Source organism: Microtus pennsylvanicus, chromosome 14 (assembly GCF_037038515.1).
Source record: "Microtus pennsylvanicus isolate mMicPen1 chromosome 14, mMicPen1.hap1, whole genome shotgun sequence".
Taxonomy (NCBI): domain Eukaryota; kingdom Metazoa; phylum Chordata; class Mammalia; order Rodentia; family Cricetidae; genus Microtus; species Microtus pennsylvanicus.
The window spans coordinates 29,830,682-29,848,465 of NC_134592.1; the positions used below are offsets into that span (position 1 = coordinate 29,830,682).

General features: G+C 43.4%; 1 protein-coding gene across 27 annotated transcripts in view; it reads right to left on the reverse strand.

Annotated features, from left to right (window-relative positions):
• Ttll5 (tubulin tyrosine ligase like 5) overlaps positions 1-17,784 on the reverse strand; it is a 276,835-nt gene that overhangs the window by 78,071 nt on the left and 180,980 nt on the right. For all 27 annotated transcript variants that reach the window (XM_075947960.1, XM_075947950.1, XM_075947975.1 and 24 more), the window contains one exon: positions 13,345-13,540. In XM_075947960.1, coding sequence (XP_075804075.1) covers positions 13,345-13,540 — 196 coding nt within the window. The remainder of the gene's footprint in view (positions 1-13,344; positions 13,541-17,784) is intronic.

The following is a 17,784-nucleotide window of genomic DNA, read 5'->3' on the forward strand; positions in this document are numbered from 1 at the left end:
ATGTATCCGTGAGGCTCTTATCAGAGTTAGTCCATCCTACATGTACGGTGGCCACTTACAAACAGTTTTCCTCTTCTCCAGACAGTGCACAACGGCAATGGCTGCCTTTGTTTGATCCATTTTCTTCTTCTTTTTTAAAATCACTTTTGTTTAAAAGTTTTTCAGCCAGGCAGTGATGGTGGTACATGTCTTTAATCCCAGCACTTGGGCAGCAGAGATAGGCGGATCTCTGAATTTGAGGCCAGCCTGGTAACAGAGTGAGTTCTAGGCTACATAGTGAGACCCCCCGTCTCAAAAAACAAACAAAAGAATTTTTCAGAAGGAATGTGTGTGTGTGTGTGTGTGTGTGTGTGTGTGAGAGAGAGAGAGAGAGAGAGAGAGAGAGAGAGAAAGCACATGTGTGTACACACACAACCTTGCACATATGAACACACAGGTGGAGGCTGGAAGTCAAGTTTGAGTATAAGCTGGCCTTTAGGTAGGTACCAGGGATGGGAACCCAGGTCCCCATGTTTGTTCAGTAAATACTTTATTCACTGAACCATCTCTCAAATTCTCACAATTAACTTCTGTTGTACCCACAGTGACTTACAGAGTGTCTGATGCTTAATAAATATTTACACCACGAAGAACACACACACACAGTGCTATATCAGCTATTCTTTCTTTTTTTAAAGTAATGACTGGATATTTTGTAACAATAGGAAGTCAGAAGACAGGCATGTGTATTTACATATAGGGTATGGTTTTTCCTCTAGATTTTAATACCTAGAGTGTGCGGTATTTACATACAGTTCACAAAGTCTAAACAAGTCCTCTGCAGATCCCAAAGAAAGGAAGTTTACTTTTCAAATGCAAATTTCGTGCAAAGTCCTTCAAAAAACAACAATGAAGCAGGTGTGGAGGAAATCTTGCCTAGGAGGCTCAACTGGCCTGGAGATACCACTTCTCTCTTTCTAGAGACACTGTTCAGGGTCTATTTGAATATGTGTGCTTACCTTAAAAACTTAAAAAATAAATTATACTTGCCGTTTCTCTTATTCCTAAAATAACCACACCCACACTTCTGGCCAATGGGATCTAAGCAGAAGAGCCTGGGTGTGGGTCTAGGACGGTTCTTTCAGAACAGATGGATGGCTGATAGTCAGAGCTGGCCCTGCTCTGCTTCCCTCTTGCATGGACTGCCTGCCAGTGGCAGATGGGGGTAAGACCAACACAATCAATAAAGCGTGTTGAAGACGGAGAAGAGCATGGGTTTCTGATGGCACCATGGAGTCTGGAAGAGCCTATTTCCACAGATTTTTAATTATACTCTAACACACCTAACTCATTTAGGGATAGGTTAGGTGTTACATGCAGTCAACTGTAATCCCAATTTAACAGATTCAAGCTTGCTTAAACCCCACCATAACAGGCACAGACTGTATTCCAAGGGAAGTAAACAGCTGTGATTTGTGGTTTGGTAGCCACACTCTTGGACACTCAATGGAAAATGAAGTGATCACCATTATGTATGATGACACACCAGTTGAACATTACCTGTTAAAGACTCAGCAATAGAGACAAGTCTCTGGACACCTCACCAAAGCTGAGGTTAACTGGAATGGGGTCAAAGCAAGCACATAAGGAACGGCCCAGGGAAACACTGGGCTCTATTAAAGGCAGACCTGAGAGTGAATATGTTGAGATCAGTGGCAGAAATCAGCTTCCCTAGGCTTCCTTCCCCTGCCCTATATTTTGGCCTCAATCCTGCAACTCTGCCAGTCACAGATTACTGGGAGTAATTCTTCTGATAACCATGCCTAAGAGGAAAGAAGAATCAGATGAAGCTCCTTCTCATGACACGATATGCCCAGATATATACTATCAACAACACAGGCGGCGGTCTGTCATGCTGAGTGTGCATGAGCGAGGGGATGGGGGAAGAAATGATTCTACTGACCAGCTCAACATATCCATGCTTCCTCCTGCTTTGCTGGGTGTGGGAAACAGCCACATTACAGCAAGGAGACTCAGAAAACCACAGCTTGAGGGCTGGCATGGCCCCAGGCGAAGACTGGAAAGGCCCTCCTTCTCCCACAACACAGGGGGCTTGTGGGTGGGAAGGAGGGGTTTCTGATGGAAGCACACAGGCTATGACGGGGAAGGTCACAGTAGGTCACGGGGAAGCAAGATCTGGCCTCTTACTAGAAAGATAATGCTGTCCAGAGATTAAATTCTAGGAAGCTTTCTTTTCTTCCAGAAAAACACCGCCTTTGGCCTTCTCTTAGGCTGACCCATGATAGAGCAAAGCTCTCTGCAATATACAGAAGCTCTTGGTTTACTCTTTGAGCACCCTGGGAGGGGAAGCAGCAACTGGCCTCTACCTGAGCAGAGCAGCATCTCTGTGTGGCCCTTAAACACCAGTTCCAGAGGAGCAAACATTTTTAAATAGGATTTTCTCTCCTCAGATTTTGATCTAACTGGGTAGCACAATGCCCATTAGCCCATACAAAGCTGCTTCCAAAGGGTTCCTCTCTGGCAACTCACAGACAGGGATGGTACACTTTCTTGCACATACAAACCACTAAATATCTTAGTTTTTTTCATATCTGCAAAGGTAGGCCTATCATTGCTTTTATGATTATATATTTTCTATGTAGTTATCAAACTGGTCTTAAAACTAAAAGTAAAATGTTAGAAAAGTGACATGGGATAGACGTATAATCCAAGTCACATAGATAAAATTGCAACACATGGTTGAGTGGAATAAAAAAAACAGTATTTTTTTTTCTTGAGACAGGGTTTCTCTGTGTAGGCCTGGCTGTCCTGGAACTTGCTCTGTAAACCAGACTGGCTTTGAACTCACAGAGATCCGCTTGCCTCTGCCTCCTGAGTGCTGGGATTAAAGATGTGCGCCACCACTGCCTGGCCCCACTGGGATTAAAGGTGTGCACCACCACTGCCCGGCCCCACATTCTTCACTCTCCATTTTGGACACACCCACCCCACACAAGCAGTACCATGTCTGGCCTTTTCTCATGCGATGTGTGTGACTCAGGTCCTCAGGTTTGCTGGAGAAGCACCTGACTAAATGAGCCATCTCCACAGCCCTTCAGAGTCTTCTGTTTCAAAATGGCAGAGGAGTAATTTCCTTGACTTTCCTTTGATCATTATGCAGAAATGGTTTTGTACCCCACAAAAACTCCATCAAAACTTGATGCTGATGCTGTTTTCCTCCTTCAGTTTATGAAACATTTCTGTCTTTGGACAAACGTGTTAGCAATAAACCTGTACAATTCTAAAAAAAATATTCATTTTATCCTGGTATTAATCTCTATTTTGAACTCATTCTCGTGCCTCTCTCTCCAACAACTGTGAATAAATTACTAACATAGCTCTTTTCAGTTGTCCAAACAGGTAGCTAACTAACGAGCCTGGACCTGCTCCCAAGATACACTTAACAGCATCTTCTCTGTCTCTGGGAGAAGCACAGGGAGTTGAACTAAAACTTCAGGGTTGAAATTATAATACTGTGTGCATTTAAGGTATAAAAAATGGCAGATGCAGTGCCGTGTCCAGAGAAGCCTTACTGAGACAGCCAAACTATGGAGGCAACTTCCGTACGTACTGATGCCTGAGCGGAGAAAGCAATGTGATATGCAGACATAGCGTACTCCTGTCCAGGTAGGACAGTCCCCTTTGGAAAGGACACATCATGTGTGGTGGGGACACTTTCTCCACATGCTATGGTACGGATGAAACGTGAGGCTGTGATGCTAGTAAAATAAAGCAGTCAGAGAAAGGCAGATCCTACAACAGTCTATGCGTATGAAAAACCCCGAAGCAAGCAAACCCCTAGCAACAGGGAGGGAAATGGCAGCACTGGATGCTGGGAGGAAGCGGAGGAAGCATTGCTCAGTGTGGCTTCAGTTTCTGTCCTGCAGCATGGACACACTTTAGAGACCTGCTGTCCAGGGAACACGCACAGTTAACAACGCTGCACCAGATCGCAAGAATCGCTAAGAGGGGATACTTATGTGCTTTTTACCACAGTGAAAAACTACATTAAGAGCAGCTGAATTTTTGCTTTTTAAAAACAAGGTCTAGCTCTTAGGCCAGGCTAGCTTCAAACTCAGACATCCTCCTGTCTCAGACTCCCAAGAGCTGGATTACCCAGTTTAAGGGCAACTAATCCTTAGGGGACTCTTTACCCTGGGTCAGGACTGCTCTACACGCTTTACATGTTAAACTCTGCTAACCCCCACCTGTCATCTGCAGTGTGCTGCACCACCGCCTCTGTTACAGAAGGAGTCAAGGCCCACAAACGTGAAATTGTTCTCCATGAATATGCAGTTACTGTGCAGTAAGCTGTGGTTCATAACCCAGCATGTATAGTGGGCCACCACATTCAGCTGCCTTCCATCCTTGTGTTATCTGACTCCCTTTCAGAGAACAAGTGTCTAAAGTACATCCTTTAAGTCAAATCTCTTTTCTAAAGCAAACATAAACAAGGCTAACACAGTAACTTTCACCAGCCCAAGAGGAAAACTAATGTCTTTTACGCGTGCGTGTGCATGCACGTGCACATGCATATACACATGCACACACATATACACATGCATGCACATGCACACATACACGCATGCAACACACACGCACAAATACACATGCAACACACACGCACACACACATGCAACACGTATGCACACACAGGCACGCCTGTTTGGAGGTTGACATTGAGAATCTCCCTCTAGCACTCACTGCCTTTACTTTATTAGTAGAAACTATGCATCCCTGATCTGGAACTCACAGCGATCCCCCTGCCTCTCTGCCCCCGAGTGCTGGGATGGAAGGTGTGCGCCAGCACTCCTGGCTTCTGCCTTTATTTATTGAGATATGATCTCTAACCTGACATGGTGGCGCACGCCTTTCATTCCAGTACTCAGGAGGCTGAGGCAGCTGGATCTCTGAGTTTGAGGCCAGCCTGGTCTGCAGAGTAAGTTCCAGGACAGCTACAGCTAACCAGAGAAATCCTGTCTTGAAAAACCAAAACCAAAACCAAAAACCTGTCAGTGAACCCAGCTGGTACTGATCAGTTGACGGAACTGGCTAGCCAGCAAGCTCCTTGATCCTCCTGTCTCAGCCTCTCAGCACTCAGATCACAGACATGCATCGCCACGCTCAGCTTTTATATGGGAGATGGGGATCTAAACTCTCAACACTCGCTCAGCACTGAACCATCTTCCCAAACCTAAATTTGCTTTTCTACAAAATCATTTTCTAGGAAAAAAAAACCACTCCAAAGCAAATCCTTGTTAATTATTTTAAAGTAGCATGATTGAGTATATATGCATAAATATCTATATATACACACATATGCAGACATGCATACAAGCATGAGTGAGCACACATATACACAGGTTGAGTATATCTTACTCAAATGTTTGGTAATATTTCAGATTCTGGACTACATCCATTTACATAATGAGTGATCTTGAGGGACACAAGTCCAAATGTGCAATCTGCTGCAGCATTTTATATATATAATATATATAATATATTATATCTATATATATATGCTTTATACATGGAACCTAAGGGTCATTTATATAATTTTTTTTGCAGTTTTGTGCATGAAAACAGTTTTATGGCAAGGAATTTTCCACTTGTGGAATCATGTAAGGTCTCAAAAAGTTTTGGATTATGAAGCTTTTGGGTTTTTAAGTTCCTGATGCTCAGTCTGTAGAAAATCAATTAAAAACAAAGCAATTACCTCAGACTGAAAGCTCAGCTGGTTAACAAAAGGGAATTCATGGTTCTATTTTCAAAGACCTACTCTGTATTTTATTTGCTAGCAGTTGTAGAGAATTGTATATTAGGGCTCCTGATTTCCCAATAACATGCTGGAATCTTATACCTTCTGATTATTGAAGAGAAATAGTAAAAAGTACTAAATTCTCTTATAGCTTGAAATTCTGTTTATCTAACCTATCTCTGTCCTGAAATGAACGATTTGTTTGATTTAGCCCAGAATCATACGCAGCTGGCCTCCTGCGCAGATCTTATACAGACCTCGCCCACGCATTCATTAAGCCATTTTCCTGTGCCTGTGTCCATCTCAGATGGATGGAGTGCTTCCTGTTAAAGACATCTTTCATCATTTCATACAAAAGTACTGCTTTGTGTGCCGCCGTGTGCGCAGAGACAGAAGCCACAAGGCAGGGTGCAGAGAGTGGACAGAGGCAGGTCCTGTAGCAAACACCATTTTAACCCTCTAGACTTGCAGTCCTCAACCTTCCTAAGGCTGGGACCCTTTAATACAGCCATGCTCTGGTGACCCCCGACCATAAAATTACTGCATTGCTACTTCATAACTGTAATTTTGCTGCTGCTGTGAATCGTAATGTAAATACCTGATATATGATCCCCAAAGGAGTAATATGCAACCCACAGTTTGAGAACCACTGTCCATTAGCCTCTGGTGTGTGAACACCCAAGCTGACCGTTCATCTCAGGGTGGAGCAGAGCAGTGGCAGCAAGCTGAGAACTTCATTTGATTAGTGACACGTGGGGGGGGGGGGGCTCCTCTGGCCTGGCACAGCCGAGGGACTGAGGAAGTGTTATGACTGGGGGCGGTTTCCTCATCAGTGGAACAACCAGCTTCACTTGGCATACAGGAGGCACTCCTCACATGTGTCGTGTCCCTGCAGGTCACAGAGGGACACCGCCACAGCAGCAGCTTTACAGAGCAGCCCGGTGGGATCCGGGGACACCTTTTACTACAGTCTATAGTGCGACAGTGCACTAAGAATCAGATTTATAGGGCACTGAACATGGAAACCTGGTGTGAACTATGCAAAAATGTCTGCGGCATTCAATCTGTAGATTCCTGCTATGTTCCCTGGCAATTTTCTCCTAACACCTAACAGAAATAAAAATAAAACAATATCATTAGTAACAGGGTTAAAAGAAAAACTAAAAAGCAATTGAAAAGACAGCAGTCTTCCCAAGCTCCGAATCTGGAAGCCTCTGGAACACGTTTCAGGATCTTGCATGGCTCATTAGCTTCTAACCCTGTTACTAATGAAGGATAAGGGAAGGCGGAGCATGCGTATTCCCATCAACTCCTTAAGACACTTACTGAATTAAGCATTGCGGTGACTGGGATAATGTCTAGGCCTTTCATAGCTTTAATAAACTTTTTATTTTGAGGCTGTGCATATGAAAGCCAGAGGTTATGATAGCTGAATTACAACTTTTCAATAGAGTTTTGTGTCAGTAAAAACTTGCCAAATGTGTGAGCTCCAGTGTATGTAACCACACACACACACACACACACACACACACACACACACACACACACACACTGTGCCTTAGAAGCAGCCCACAGCAACCAGAGTCTGGATATCAGATGCTGACAGCGCTAGCTCAAATCCCAGTTTCCCCAGTTCTTACTTATGTGATTGAGAAAGTTATATAAATGATCTTTCCCCCCATTTAAAAAAATGGGGCTAATCAAAGGCAGTTGGTGAATCAGTACAAATATAAAGCTTGGTTTGGTAACAATTGGTAACGTTTCATTTGAGAATCACAATCCTAGTGGTTCCCCTACAAATCTCGCTCATTATTTTCCAATAAAAGAGTCAGAAGATGAGATCCAAAGAAGTTCCAATAACCTGTTCTAGGTCATGCCCTGCACAGGGAAGAGTTAAATCACACACCCCAAAGCTTGTCTCAAGGGACCATTTCCAAAGCCAGTGAGGGTAGTTTTCACACACATTATTCCAGTATTTTCAATACAAAAGAAGAAGGTTTAGCTTGGCAAAATCTACAGCATTAGAGTGTCCTAGGAAAAATAAATAATGAAACACTAGAAACACAAGTGTTAGATGAGTGAGTTCCCACGTCAGGTCAAGAGAAAAGAGTGTACAGGCATGTACATGCACGCATGCGCGCTTGCGTGCACACACACACAAAGGAAAAGAAAACAAAAACATGCAACATGTCATGACATTTTGGTCCACACACCCTTGCAGGCCTGCAGGCAGGCAACCCTTCGCCCTCAGACATAGGAAGGCTTTCAGGACACTTCCTGCAGGGGTGAGCCTATTAGTAGCTCCCTGCCATTGCTTATTGCTTGGGAAAGGGAAGGAAGCCTGCTCAGCACCTCCACAACACCCAAACACACAGCAGCTGACGCTTGAGGAAAATAGAGTTCCTTCCTGCAAGGAGCTGAGCTTTTCTTGACAGGTGCTATAGACTTTTAGGAGCAAAATCACAAGACTTGGATGTTTATATGGGAACACCTCTCACACCTGTAGAGTACTACACACACACACACACACACACACACACAATCACAAGACTTGGATGTTTATATGGGAACACCTCTCACACCTGTAGAGTACTACACACACACACACACACAATCACAAGACTTGGATGTTTATATGGGAACACCTCTCACACCTGTAGAGTACTACACACACACACACACACACACACACACACACACACACACACACACACACACCAGTAGCAACCTGTTGCCTCCCTGGGGCCAGCCCAGTAGCATGCCATCACCTTCCTAGGCCTCCCAGATATTCCTACACAGAATTGAGGCCTCTCAGAGAATGCCAAGGTCCTGGCCGTGCTAACTGGAGGAGCATTACCTGTTGTTTCATGAGATTGAAGTTAGACCTGTTCCCGTGGGAAGGGGAAGTTAAGCACAGATAGGAAAGATGACCAGAGGAACACAGATGCAGCATCTTCCTACCCTGCCTCACCTTACTCAAGTAGTCAACTCAGTCTCTGAAAACTGGAAGGGCTCTGAAAAGAAAACAGAGCCCAGACAAAAATCTCTCCTGACCCCATCACTGCGAAAAGAGACTTCAGCAATTCTGCCTTGGCCCCCAGAACACCCTTACTTTTTTCTGTCTTTTTGGGCTTCTTTTCAGGCTGGATGAGGCAGAGAAGAGTGGGAGGGAAGGCAGGGGGCTGGGCTGGGAGCAGAACTTTAACAAAGAGTCACTTCAGCAGAGACCACTGAGTAATGGCTCTGCCTGCGCCAAGAATAACATCAGCTCCATGTTGCCAATTAGAACCAGGTCAGTCGGGCCTCACCACTGCTCCAGGCCTCCACCCGGACCCCAGCATGAGGTGCTACTCATGCTGATGTCACCAGTAGTCACTGTGGCCCCAGCAAATCCCCCACTCAGTTCAAAGAAAAGTGTTCTTGCACTTTCCTCTCACAGAGGCAGGAGCCAGGAGCAGAAGGAAGTGGCCGTCAGAGAAGGCTAGCGGGGTGGACACACCAGTCTGTAAGATCCATCCTCCCAGGCCTAACTCAGGACTCCAGCAAAGCCCCCAAGCACCCTGAAGCTCCCTTTACATGAGTTAAGATAGAGGCAGCACCTGAAATAGTGCTTCATAAGCCAGAGCTGCTGAAGCAATGGTCATCACTACCAAAGCAGAAGGGGAGGACTCTGACCCACTCCTTATCTCTTGCTTATTCAAAGACGTGAATCCCGGAGCTGTGACTAGGGAGCAGAATGTACCCTGATAAGAAGAATGAGCAAGGAGGTGCTCTGATAACTCACTTCTGAGAAGGTCGTGGGACTCTGGCTGAGGAAGATAGCAACGAGATTCTCATAAAAAGGATTGCTTGAAGTTTTATAAGAATGATACTAAGTTTTAAACATACAATTTCCCTTCCAAGGGACAGACAGCAAACAACCAATCACACACACACACACACACACACACACACACACACACACAGAGAGAGAGAGAGAGAGAGAGAGAGAGAGAGAGAGAGAGAGAGAGAGAGACAGAGAGACAGAGAGAGACAGAGAGAATATACACTTAATTCTTTCTGGATGGATTTCATTGTACAGTCTCTAAGAGAATGGCATTAGCATCCCTTGGGAACTTGTGAGAAATGAAAGCAATTGAGCCTCCTCCCAAACCTACTTCCATCAGAAATGGGATGAATGGACATGTGCTCAATTATGTTCATAGTAGCTTTGTTTGTCATAGCCAGAACATGGAAACAACCTAAATGCCCCTTGACCGAAGAATGGATAAGAAAAATGTGGTACATTTACACAATGGAGTACTACACAGCAGAAAAAAATAACGACAGCTTGAATTTTGCAGGAAAATGGATGGAGCTAGAAATCACCATTTTGAGCGAGGTAACCCAGACACAGAAAGACAAGTATCACATGTACTCACTCATAAGTGGTTTTTAAACATAAAGCAAAGAAAGCCAGCCTACAAATCATGATCCCAGAGAACCTAGACAACAATGCGGACACTAAGAGAGACTTATGTAGATATAATCTACATGGGAAGTAGAAAAAGACAAGCTCTCCTGAATAAATTGGGAGCATGGGGACCTTGGGGGAGGGTCGGAGGGGAGAGGCAGGGAGGGGAGCAGAAAAAAATGTAGAGCTCAAAAAAATATAAATTTTTAAAAAAGAAATGGGACGAATAAACAATCAGTGTTTTAACTGGCTCTTCTGCTGTCCTAGAATACAGATGTACAGACTAGGGCTGCAGACCAAATCCAGACCGCTGCCAGTTTTGTAAATAAAGTTTTATCAAAACACAGTCAACAGTCATTCATGCACACACCATGTATGGGTTGTTTTCACTTTACCGTGGCAGAGCCGAGGAGCCACAACACAGACCCTATGGTTAACAAAGGTTGTTTTCAGGGGAAGTCTGTCAATCTTGTGCAAAGTTTTGCAAGCTACTGGGTTCAGTCTCTAGGGTATAAAGAAGCTAACACTTCCAGTACTAGCTTTCTTTCTTTATCATGGATGATACTCTCTCTTATTTCTGTTCCTAAACTTCTGCTAATGGCTTTAACTGATTTCCTTCTTTCACTCCCAAGTGACACGGTCCATTTTTCTCAGGCGTGAACTTGGCACATGGCAATTTCTAGATTTTGTAAGTGCTGTGGTGGAGACAAAGAGCAAAGCTGATTCTACACAGATGAATGTGTTGGTTCTCAACTGACACTCTAAATCAGAACTTGTCTCCCTGAAATGAACACAGTAGTAATAGGCTGAGTGTCTAAGTGCTCTGACTGAAGGCAGAAAAGGATGGAGGACTTTCTTGGCATGAAATGAAGAAAAGCTATACGGTCATCCAAACATTTATTAAGAGATCACCATGAGAAAGGCGCTATTTATAGAAGGCATCACTACACACCACTGCATGATAATGCACCCGAGTAAGGATGCATGCTTGATAAACCCAATTTTAATTCTACACAGGAATCTTAAAAAGACAGTTAGCCAAATTGCTAGTTACCTATACTTCAAGAATATGGCTTAAAAGCACATGGTATCCATCAGATAAATACCATCTCCACCCAAAGAATTAGCATGAGGGGAGAGACACAGGCCACACTGAGAATGCAGTCTATGCTTCAATCAATCAATAGTCTGGTGGTAATGAAGATGGTCAGGTCTAGCCCAGCTAAGCTAAAATCCAAGGCTTGAAATCTAGCAGACTTTACTTGGAGTGATGAACTATGAGTATCTCCTGAATAAAGTGCTCCAAATCACGAAGCTCAAGTTAGGAACCTAATACCTCATTTGCTGTCTTGCTATAAATCTAAGTTGGTAGGATTTAGTTGCTCCTGCTTCGCCACAACCCTGAGACTTCATCCTTACTCACTTGTACCTAAAGCAGTTGTGGTTTAGAAAAGCAAGGGACAGAAACAAAATGATGTATATACATATATAAAACCAAGATGAATGATTTCTATCCCCTCTCCAGGAGACACAAGATAACTCCCTTCTTGGGAGTTCTGCCTCCTCCCTAAGATGGATATTCTGACAGATCTGAAAAAACATATTTCCCATATACTTCATAATTCAGTGAAACTAAACTAGGATAATCTTCACTGAAAAAATCCACACAAGAAAAGCAGTACTCTGAGTTTTCAAAAGAATGTGTGCTGCTGGAAGCTAATCAAAAGCATGAGAAGGCTCAAAATGAAACAGTTTTTAAAAGTGAAAATCAGCAAAAAACGGCCTTTCCTCCCCCAAACTTCAATGCGCTGCAAACAAATCCTTTTGTTTGGAAAATACTATTTACCATTTTAGTGTGTTATAGTGTGGTTTAAAAGGAACCCATGGGTCTGTGAGATGGCTCAGTTGGTAAAGGCAACTGGTGCCAAATCTGGCTACTAGAGTTCGACTCCTGGATCCAACGAAGTGGAAGGAGCAAACCACCTCCACAAGCTGTCCTCTGACCTATCCGGGAGCCCCGAGGCACACACTCATACACACTATAATTAAAAGAAGGCTTGCCTGTAGTTTTGGTTAAAAAAAAAAAAAAAGAGACAAACCCCAAAACCAAAAAGAGAGAGCAAAGGGGCCAGAGAATGGCTCAGTGAGTAAAGGTGCCTGCCCCAGGGCCTGTACCGTAGACTGGATTCCTACCAGCTGCCATCTGTATGCACACTGGGCCACATTCACGGGCATGCACACGCACAGATAAACATAGGAAAGAAATGAAAAGGGACCAATGGTGTAATTTCAAATGATCTACTATTATACCCATGCAGGTCTGTCCTGGTCAGCATCCGGTTTGCTGGCACTGCTGTAACTAACATGACAGAAGTTTAGAACTGTAAGGAGCTTTAAGAAAAAAAAGAGAAAAGGTCTGATGTTTTCTCCAATAAAAAAGAACTATTCACAAACGCCTGCATTTATAATTTCTCAATTACGATGCAGGAATTGACAAAACACACTGCTGTGGATAAGTACAGTCAGGTGAGCGACAAGGCAAAGCACAACGGGCATGGTTTGCTCTGGACAATAGGTTTGATGGCTATGTGCATGTCAGCTTCATTAGCCAAGACATAAGTGATTAGTATAGCACACCTTTGCCTATCCTACGGAGGACAGAAATGGATACATTTGCAAATAAAGATGCTCAAAATACAGCTTTAGGGAACGGAGAATTTGATTAGGAAGCTACTAAGATCATTCAACAGAAAAAGTAAACATGGTAATAAAGGATTTTACAAATTCACATAAAAGCATGCAGAGCACTAGTTCAGCATCACCTTCCAAAGAAGCCAAAGCTACAGCCGGAGAGCTATGACAGCCGGAGAGCTACGACAGCCGGAGAACTACGACAGCCGGAGAACTACGACAGCCGGAGAGCTACGACAGCCGGAGAGCTACGACAGCCGGAGAGCTACGACAGCCGGAGAGCAGCATGGAGAAAACCCAGGGCAGGCGGGAGAAGGTTTAGGAAACAGTCATTCACGGCCCATTCATCCCCTCAACCATCTCTCCAACAGAAGGAAGACATCATCTCAGGACTTTCAGGTACCTGGTGCCGGGCTCGACTCTGGTCCAGGAGCTGCCGGGACTGAAGTTTTTGTTGTTCAAGTTGCTGGAGGGCAAAATGGAGTTGGTAGCTGCCTGCTGTGGGGTGATACTTGTGCTGTGGAACCACCCCTGTGGCCTTGCTGTACGCGTTGTTCTCCACCTCGCCCTCCCAGGCAAAGCCGCCTGTCTGGAGGCTCCTGAAGGCAAGAAGAAGAGTTGGGTTTTTTTTTAGCATGAGCATGTGAACAATCTAAAGGAAAGAGATGTGTGTCTACTATTTTTCCTTTATAGAACCAGGCACCAGCTAGAATAAAGCTACTGTATGATAAATTACCTGACTTCACTAAAGCTCACTTTGGTGTATTTCAGTCAGTGCTTTGATCTCCCAACTTCTCTCAAATGACGAGATTCCCTGATATCCAGTTAAAAGTATGTCTGTAAAATGTGTTCATGTGTGAAGGATTTTGTTCCTATGGTCTCACCTTCTCATAGGGATAAGCCACACCCCTTGTTCAGGAATGGGGTGTTCAGTTTGGCTTCCATAGAGACTGCTCAGTTCCATGCTATCAGCTAACCTTCTTGGCCAACAGGACCAAAAGACTCAAAAGATTAATTTATTTGGCTTCTGGGAACAATGTCTGATTTTCAGCAATTCCTCAGAAAATACTTCAAGGTGTGTATCCATTCTATAGAGCTAACAGAGCTAACAACCTGTGGTCATGACCCCTTTTGAGGCCAAATGACCTACCCCTTCACAGGGGTCACCCAAGACCATTCTACACGTCAGACATTTACATTACTATTCATGACAGTAGCAAAGAAAATAATTCCATGGCTGGAGGTCACCGCAGCATGAGGAGCCTGAGGAACTGTTCTAAAAGAATCCCAGCATTAGGAGGGGTAGAAACCACCAAGCTATCACCTATGACATCATATAAGTACATATCATGTATGTACACATGATAAATCTTTCCCAAAGGATTTCTGAACATATGGAGAAATGGGTTGACTACCAACAGAAACGTGAATTAAAGTTAGCCTGATTCACAAGGCAGAAGATTGAGTGAAGTAAGATGGGATTACACAGCAAAGGGAAGAGAACCTTTTGTGTGGGGAGGCAGGGTGTGTGTGTGTGTTTATTTATTTATTTAGTGGTGTGTGTGTGTGTGTGTGTGTATGCGCGCACGCGTACACACGCAGATGCATGTGCACATGCATTTCCATGTGTGTGGAGGTCAGAGGTCAATACTGAGTGTGCTCTTCCGTCACTTTTCAGCTTAATTTGAAACAGGGTCTCTCACTGTCAGACCGGAAGCCCAGCAAGCCCCCAGAATCCTGTGTCTACCTGCCCTATGCTGGGGTGATGAGTGCACTCTGCAGCACCTGGCTTCTTCTGCAGGCCTGAGGATGTGAATGCGGGTCTTTATGCTTGTGCAGAGGAACTCTGCAGACTGAGCCTCGTCCCAGCTCCGGGAGACTCTCTTATCTTTTTTCTCATTAGTGAGGGAAGATAAGCTGACAGATGATAATGTGTAAGAAGCTAAGAGGCAATGATTGAGAGGGTTGTGAGTTAAAGGAGGCGTGATGGAGAAAGGCAGTCAGGTTTTATTTTATTTGATTTGACTCAAGGTCTTCCAGGCAGGCTTTAAATTTGCAAACCTCTGGACTGCAACCCCTACATGCTGGGAATATAGGTGTGTGGTACTATGCTAGCCAGGTATTGGGCTTAAAGATGAGAATAGTCAAGGCAGGAATACCTCTCCTTCAGATGAAAACAAAGGGAAGGGACAGGCAATTGGGCAGAATTATCTTGAGAGCTTCATGTCAATTAAGTTAGGTCTTGTTTTCAAAGAAGAACATAAAGTTTGGTGGGTACAGAGGTAGGGATGGATCTCAGAGGAATTCAGTAGGGGGGTGAATATGATCAAAATACAGAGTATCAATGAATGTAAAGAATTAGTGAAAATATTGCTTTAAAAATCTCTAAGGGAGAGGAAGTGAACTCCACAGGAGCAGGCCTGAGAAGGCGAACTCCACAGGAGCTGAGCAAACACCGGGAGTACTGAGCGACCTCCAGGAACAGGAATGACCAAGAGGCATTGTGACTGTGGCACTGACTGCACCACAAGGATCAACCATCTGAGCCTCGGATCCACTGGCACCTGGAAGATTGATCACCAGAGTCACAGACAGCCCTAATTACACCAATTGGAGGGAAAGGTAGGTAGACAAGGGAAGAACACATACAACACCACAAAAAAGCAACATGATACCAGTAAAAATCTAGTGACCCTAAAACAGCAAGACTTGAACAACCAAATTTAGATGAAGCAGAAGAAAATGACCTAAAAAATAACTTCAGGAAAATGTTTAAGGCACTTAAAGAGGAAATGAGAAATTCCTTCAAAGAAATGGAGGAATAGACAAAAAAAAATTGGAAGACATCAACAAACCCCTTAAGGAAAACCAAGAAAAAGCAATGAAATATATGAAAGAAACTATTCAAGACTTGAAAACTGAAATAGAGACAATAAAGAAAACACAAGCTGAGGGAATTATAGAAACAGAAATAATGAGAAAATGATCAGGAACCACAAATGCAAGCATAAACAGCAGAATACAAGAGATGGTTGAGAGAATCTCAAACACTGAAGATACAATAGAGGAAATAGACTCATCAGTCAAAGAAAACATTAAATCTAACAAAACCTTAACACAAAATATCCAGGATATATGAGACATCATGAAAAGGCCAAACCTAAAACTAATAGGTATAGAAGAAGTAGTTCAACTCAAAAGCACAGAAAATACATTTAACAAAATCATAGAAGAAAACCTAAAAACAGATATGCCTATGAAGATACAAGAAGCTTACAGAACACCAAATAAACTGGATAAAAAAAACCCCCCAAAAACAAAAAAGTTTCATCACCTCATAATAATCAAAGCACTAAACATACAGAATTAAAAAAATAAAAAAGCCGGTCCAGACGCAGAGGAGAGGCTCGGCAGAGAGGCACGGCGTCCAGATGCAGGCGCGGGGTCCAGACTCAGCGGAGAGGCACTGCAATCAGGAAGAGGCTTTGGGGGACCAGCGCAGCGGCAGACGCAAGTAGTGGGGACGGGCATGCAATAATGAGAGCAGATCGCCCTACTACAATTAAATCAAAGAGGTAGGCCTTTTGTTGGCGAGGTCACTGGCAAACGGGGAGCCTGGTCCTGTCCTGAAGACCCTTCGGAGGGGTGAGAGGGTTTTTGGCCTGCGGCAGGAACTAGGAAACAGAGCGAGGGCATTTTGTAAGCGAAGCCCTTGGCCGGCAGGGAAACCTGATCCGGTTTTGAAAAGACCCATTAGATAGGATCAATAGGAGGACATGGACAGACGCCAAGGCAAGAATTCACCCAATAATCTGAAAAACAACATGAAAACACCAGAATCCAATGATCTTACAACAGAAGTATTTGAACAACCTAACACAGAAGAAGTGGAAAAAATTGACTTTATGAAAGCAATAGAGTCCCTTAAACAACATGTAAAAAACGCCCTTATAGAAATGGATGAGAAGTATAACAAAAAGTTTGAAGAAATGAGTAAATACGTACATGATACCCTGGGAAACCAAGAAAAAAACGATCAAACAGGTAATGGAAACAGTTCAAGAATTGAAAACTGAAATGAAGGCAAGGAAGAAAATACAAACTGAGGACCAGCTGGATATGGAAAATCTAGGTCAACGAGCAGAGTCTACAGAAACAAGCATAATCAATAGAATACAAGAGATAGAAGAAAGAATCTCAGATTCTGAGGACACCATAGAGAAAATAAATGAACAGATCAAAGAAAACAGCAAAGCCAACAAATTCTCAACACAAAACATTCAGGAAATATGGGACACAATAAAAAGACCAAAACTAAGAATAATAGGAATAGAAGAAGGAGAAGAGTCACAGCTCAAAGGCCCAGGAAATATTTTTAACAAAATTATGGAAGAAAACTTTCCCAACATAAAGAAAGATATTCATTTAAATATTCAAGAAGCATACAGAACACAAAACAGACTGGATCAAAGAAAAACATCTCCTCGCCATATAATAATCAAAACACAAAATATACAGGTTAAAGAAAGAATATTAAGAGCTGCAAAGGAAAAAGGGCAAATAACTTATAAAGGTAAACCGATCAGACTTACACCTGACTTCTCTATGGAAACCATGAAAGCCAGAAGGTCCTGGATAGATGTACTGCAGAAGCTAAGAGACCATGGATGAAAACCCAAACTACTATACCCAGCCAAGCTATCGTTCACTATCAATGGAGAAAACAAGACATTCCAGGATAAGAACAAATTTAAACAATACGTAGCCACAAATCCAGCCCTACAGAAAGTAATAGAAGGAAAATCGCAACCCAAGGAATCCAACACTGCCTACAATAACTCAG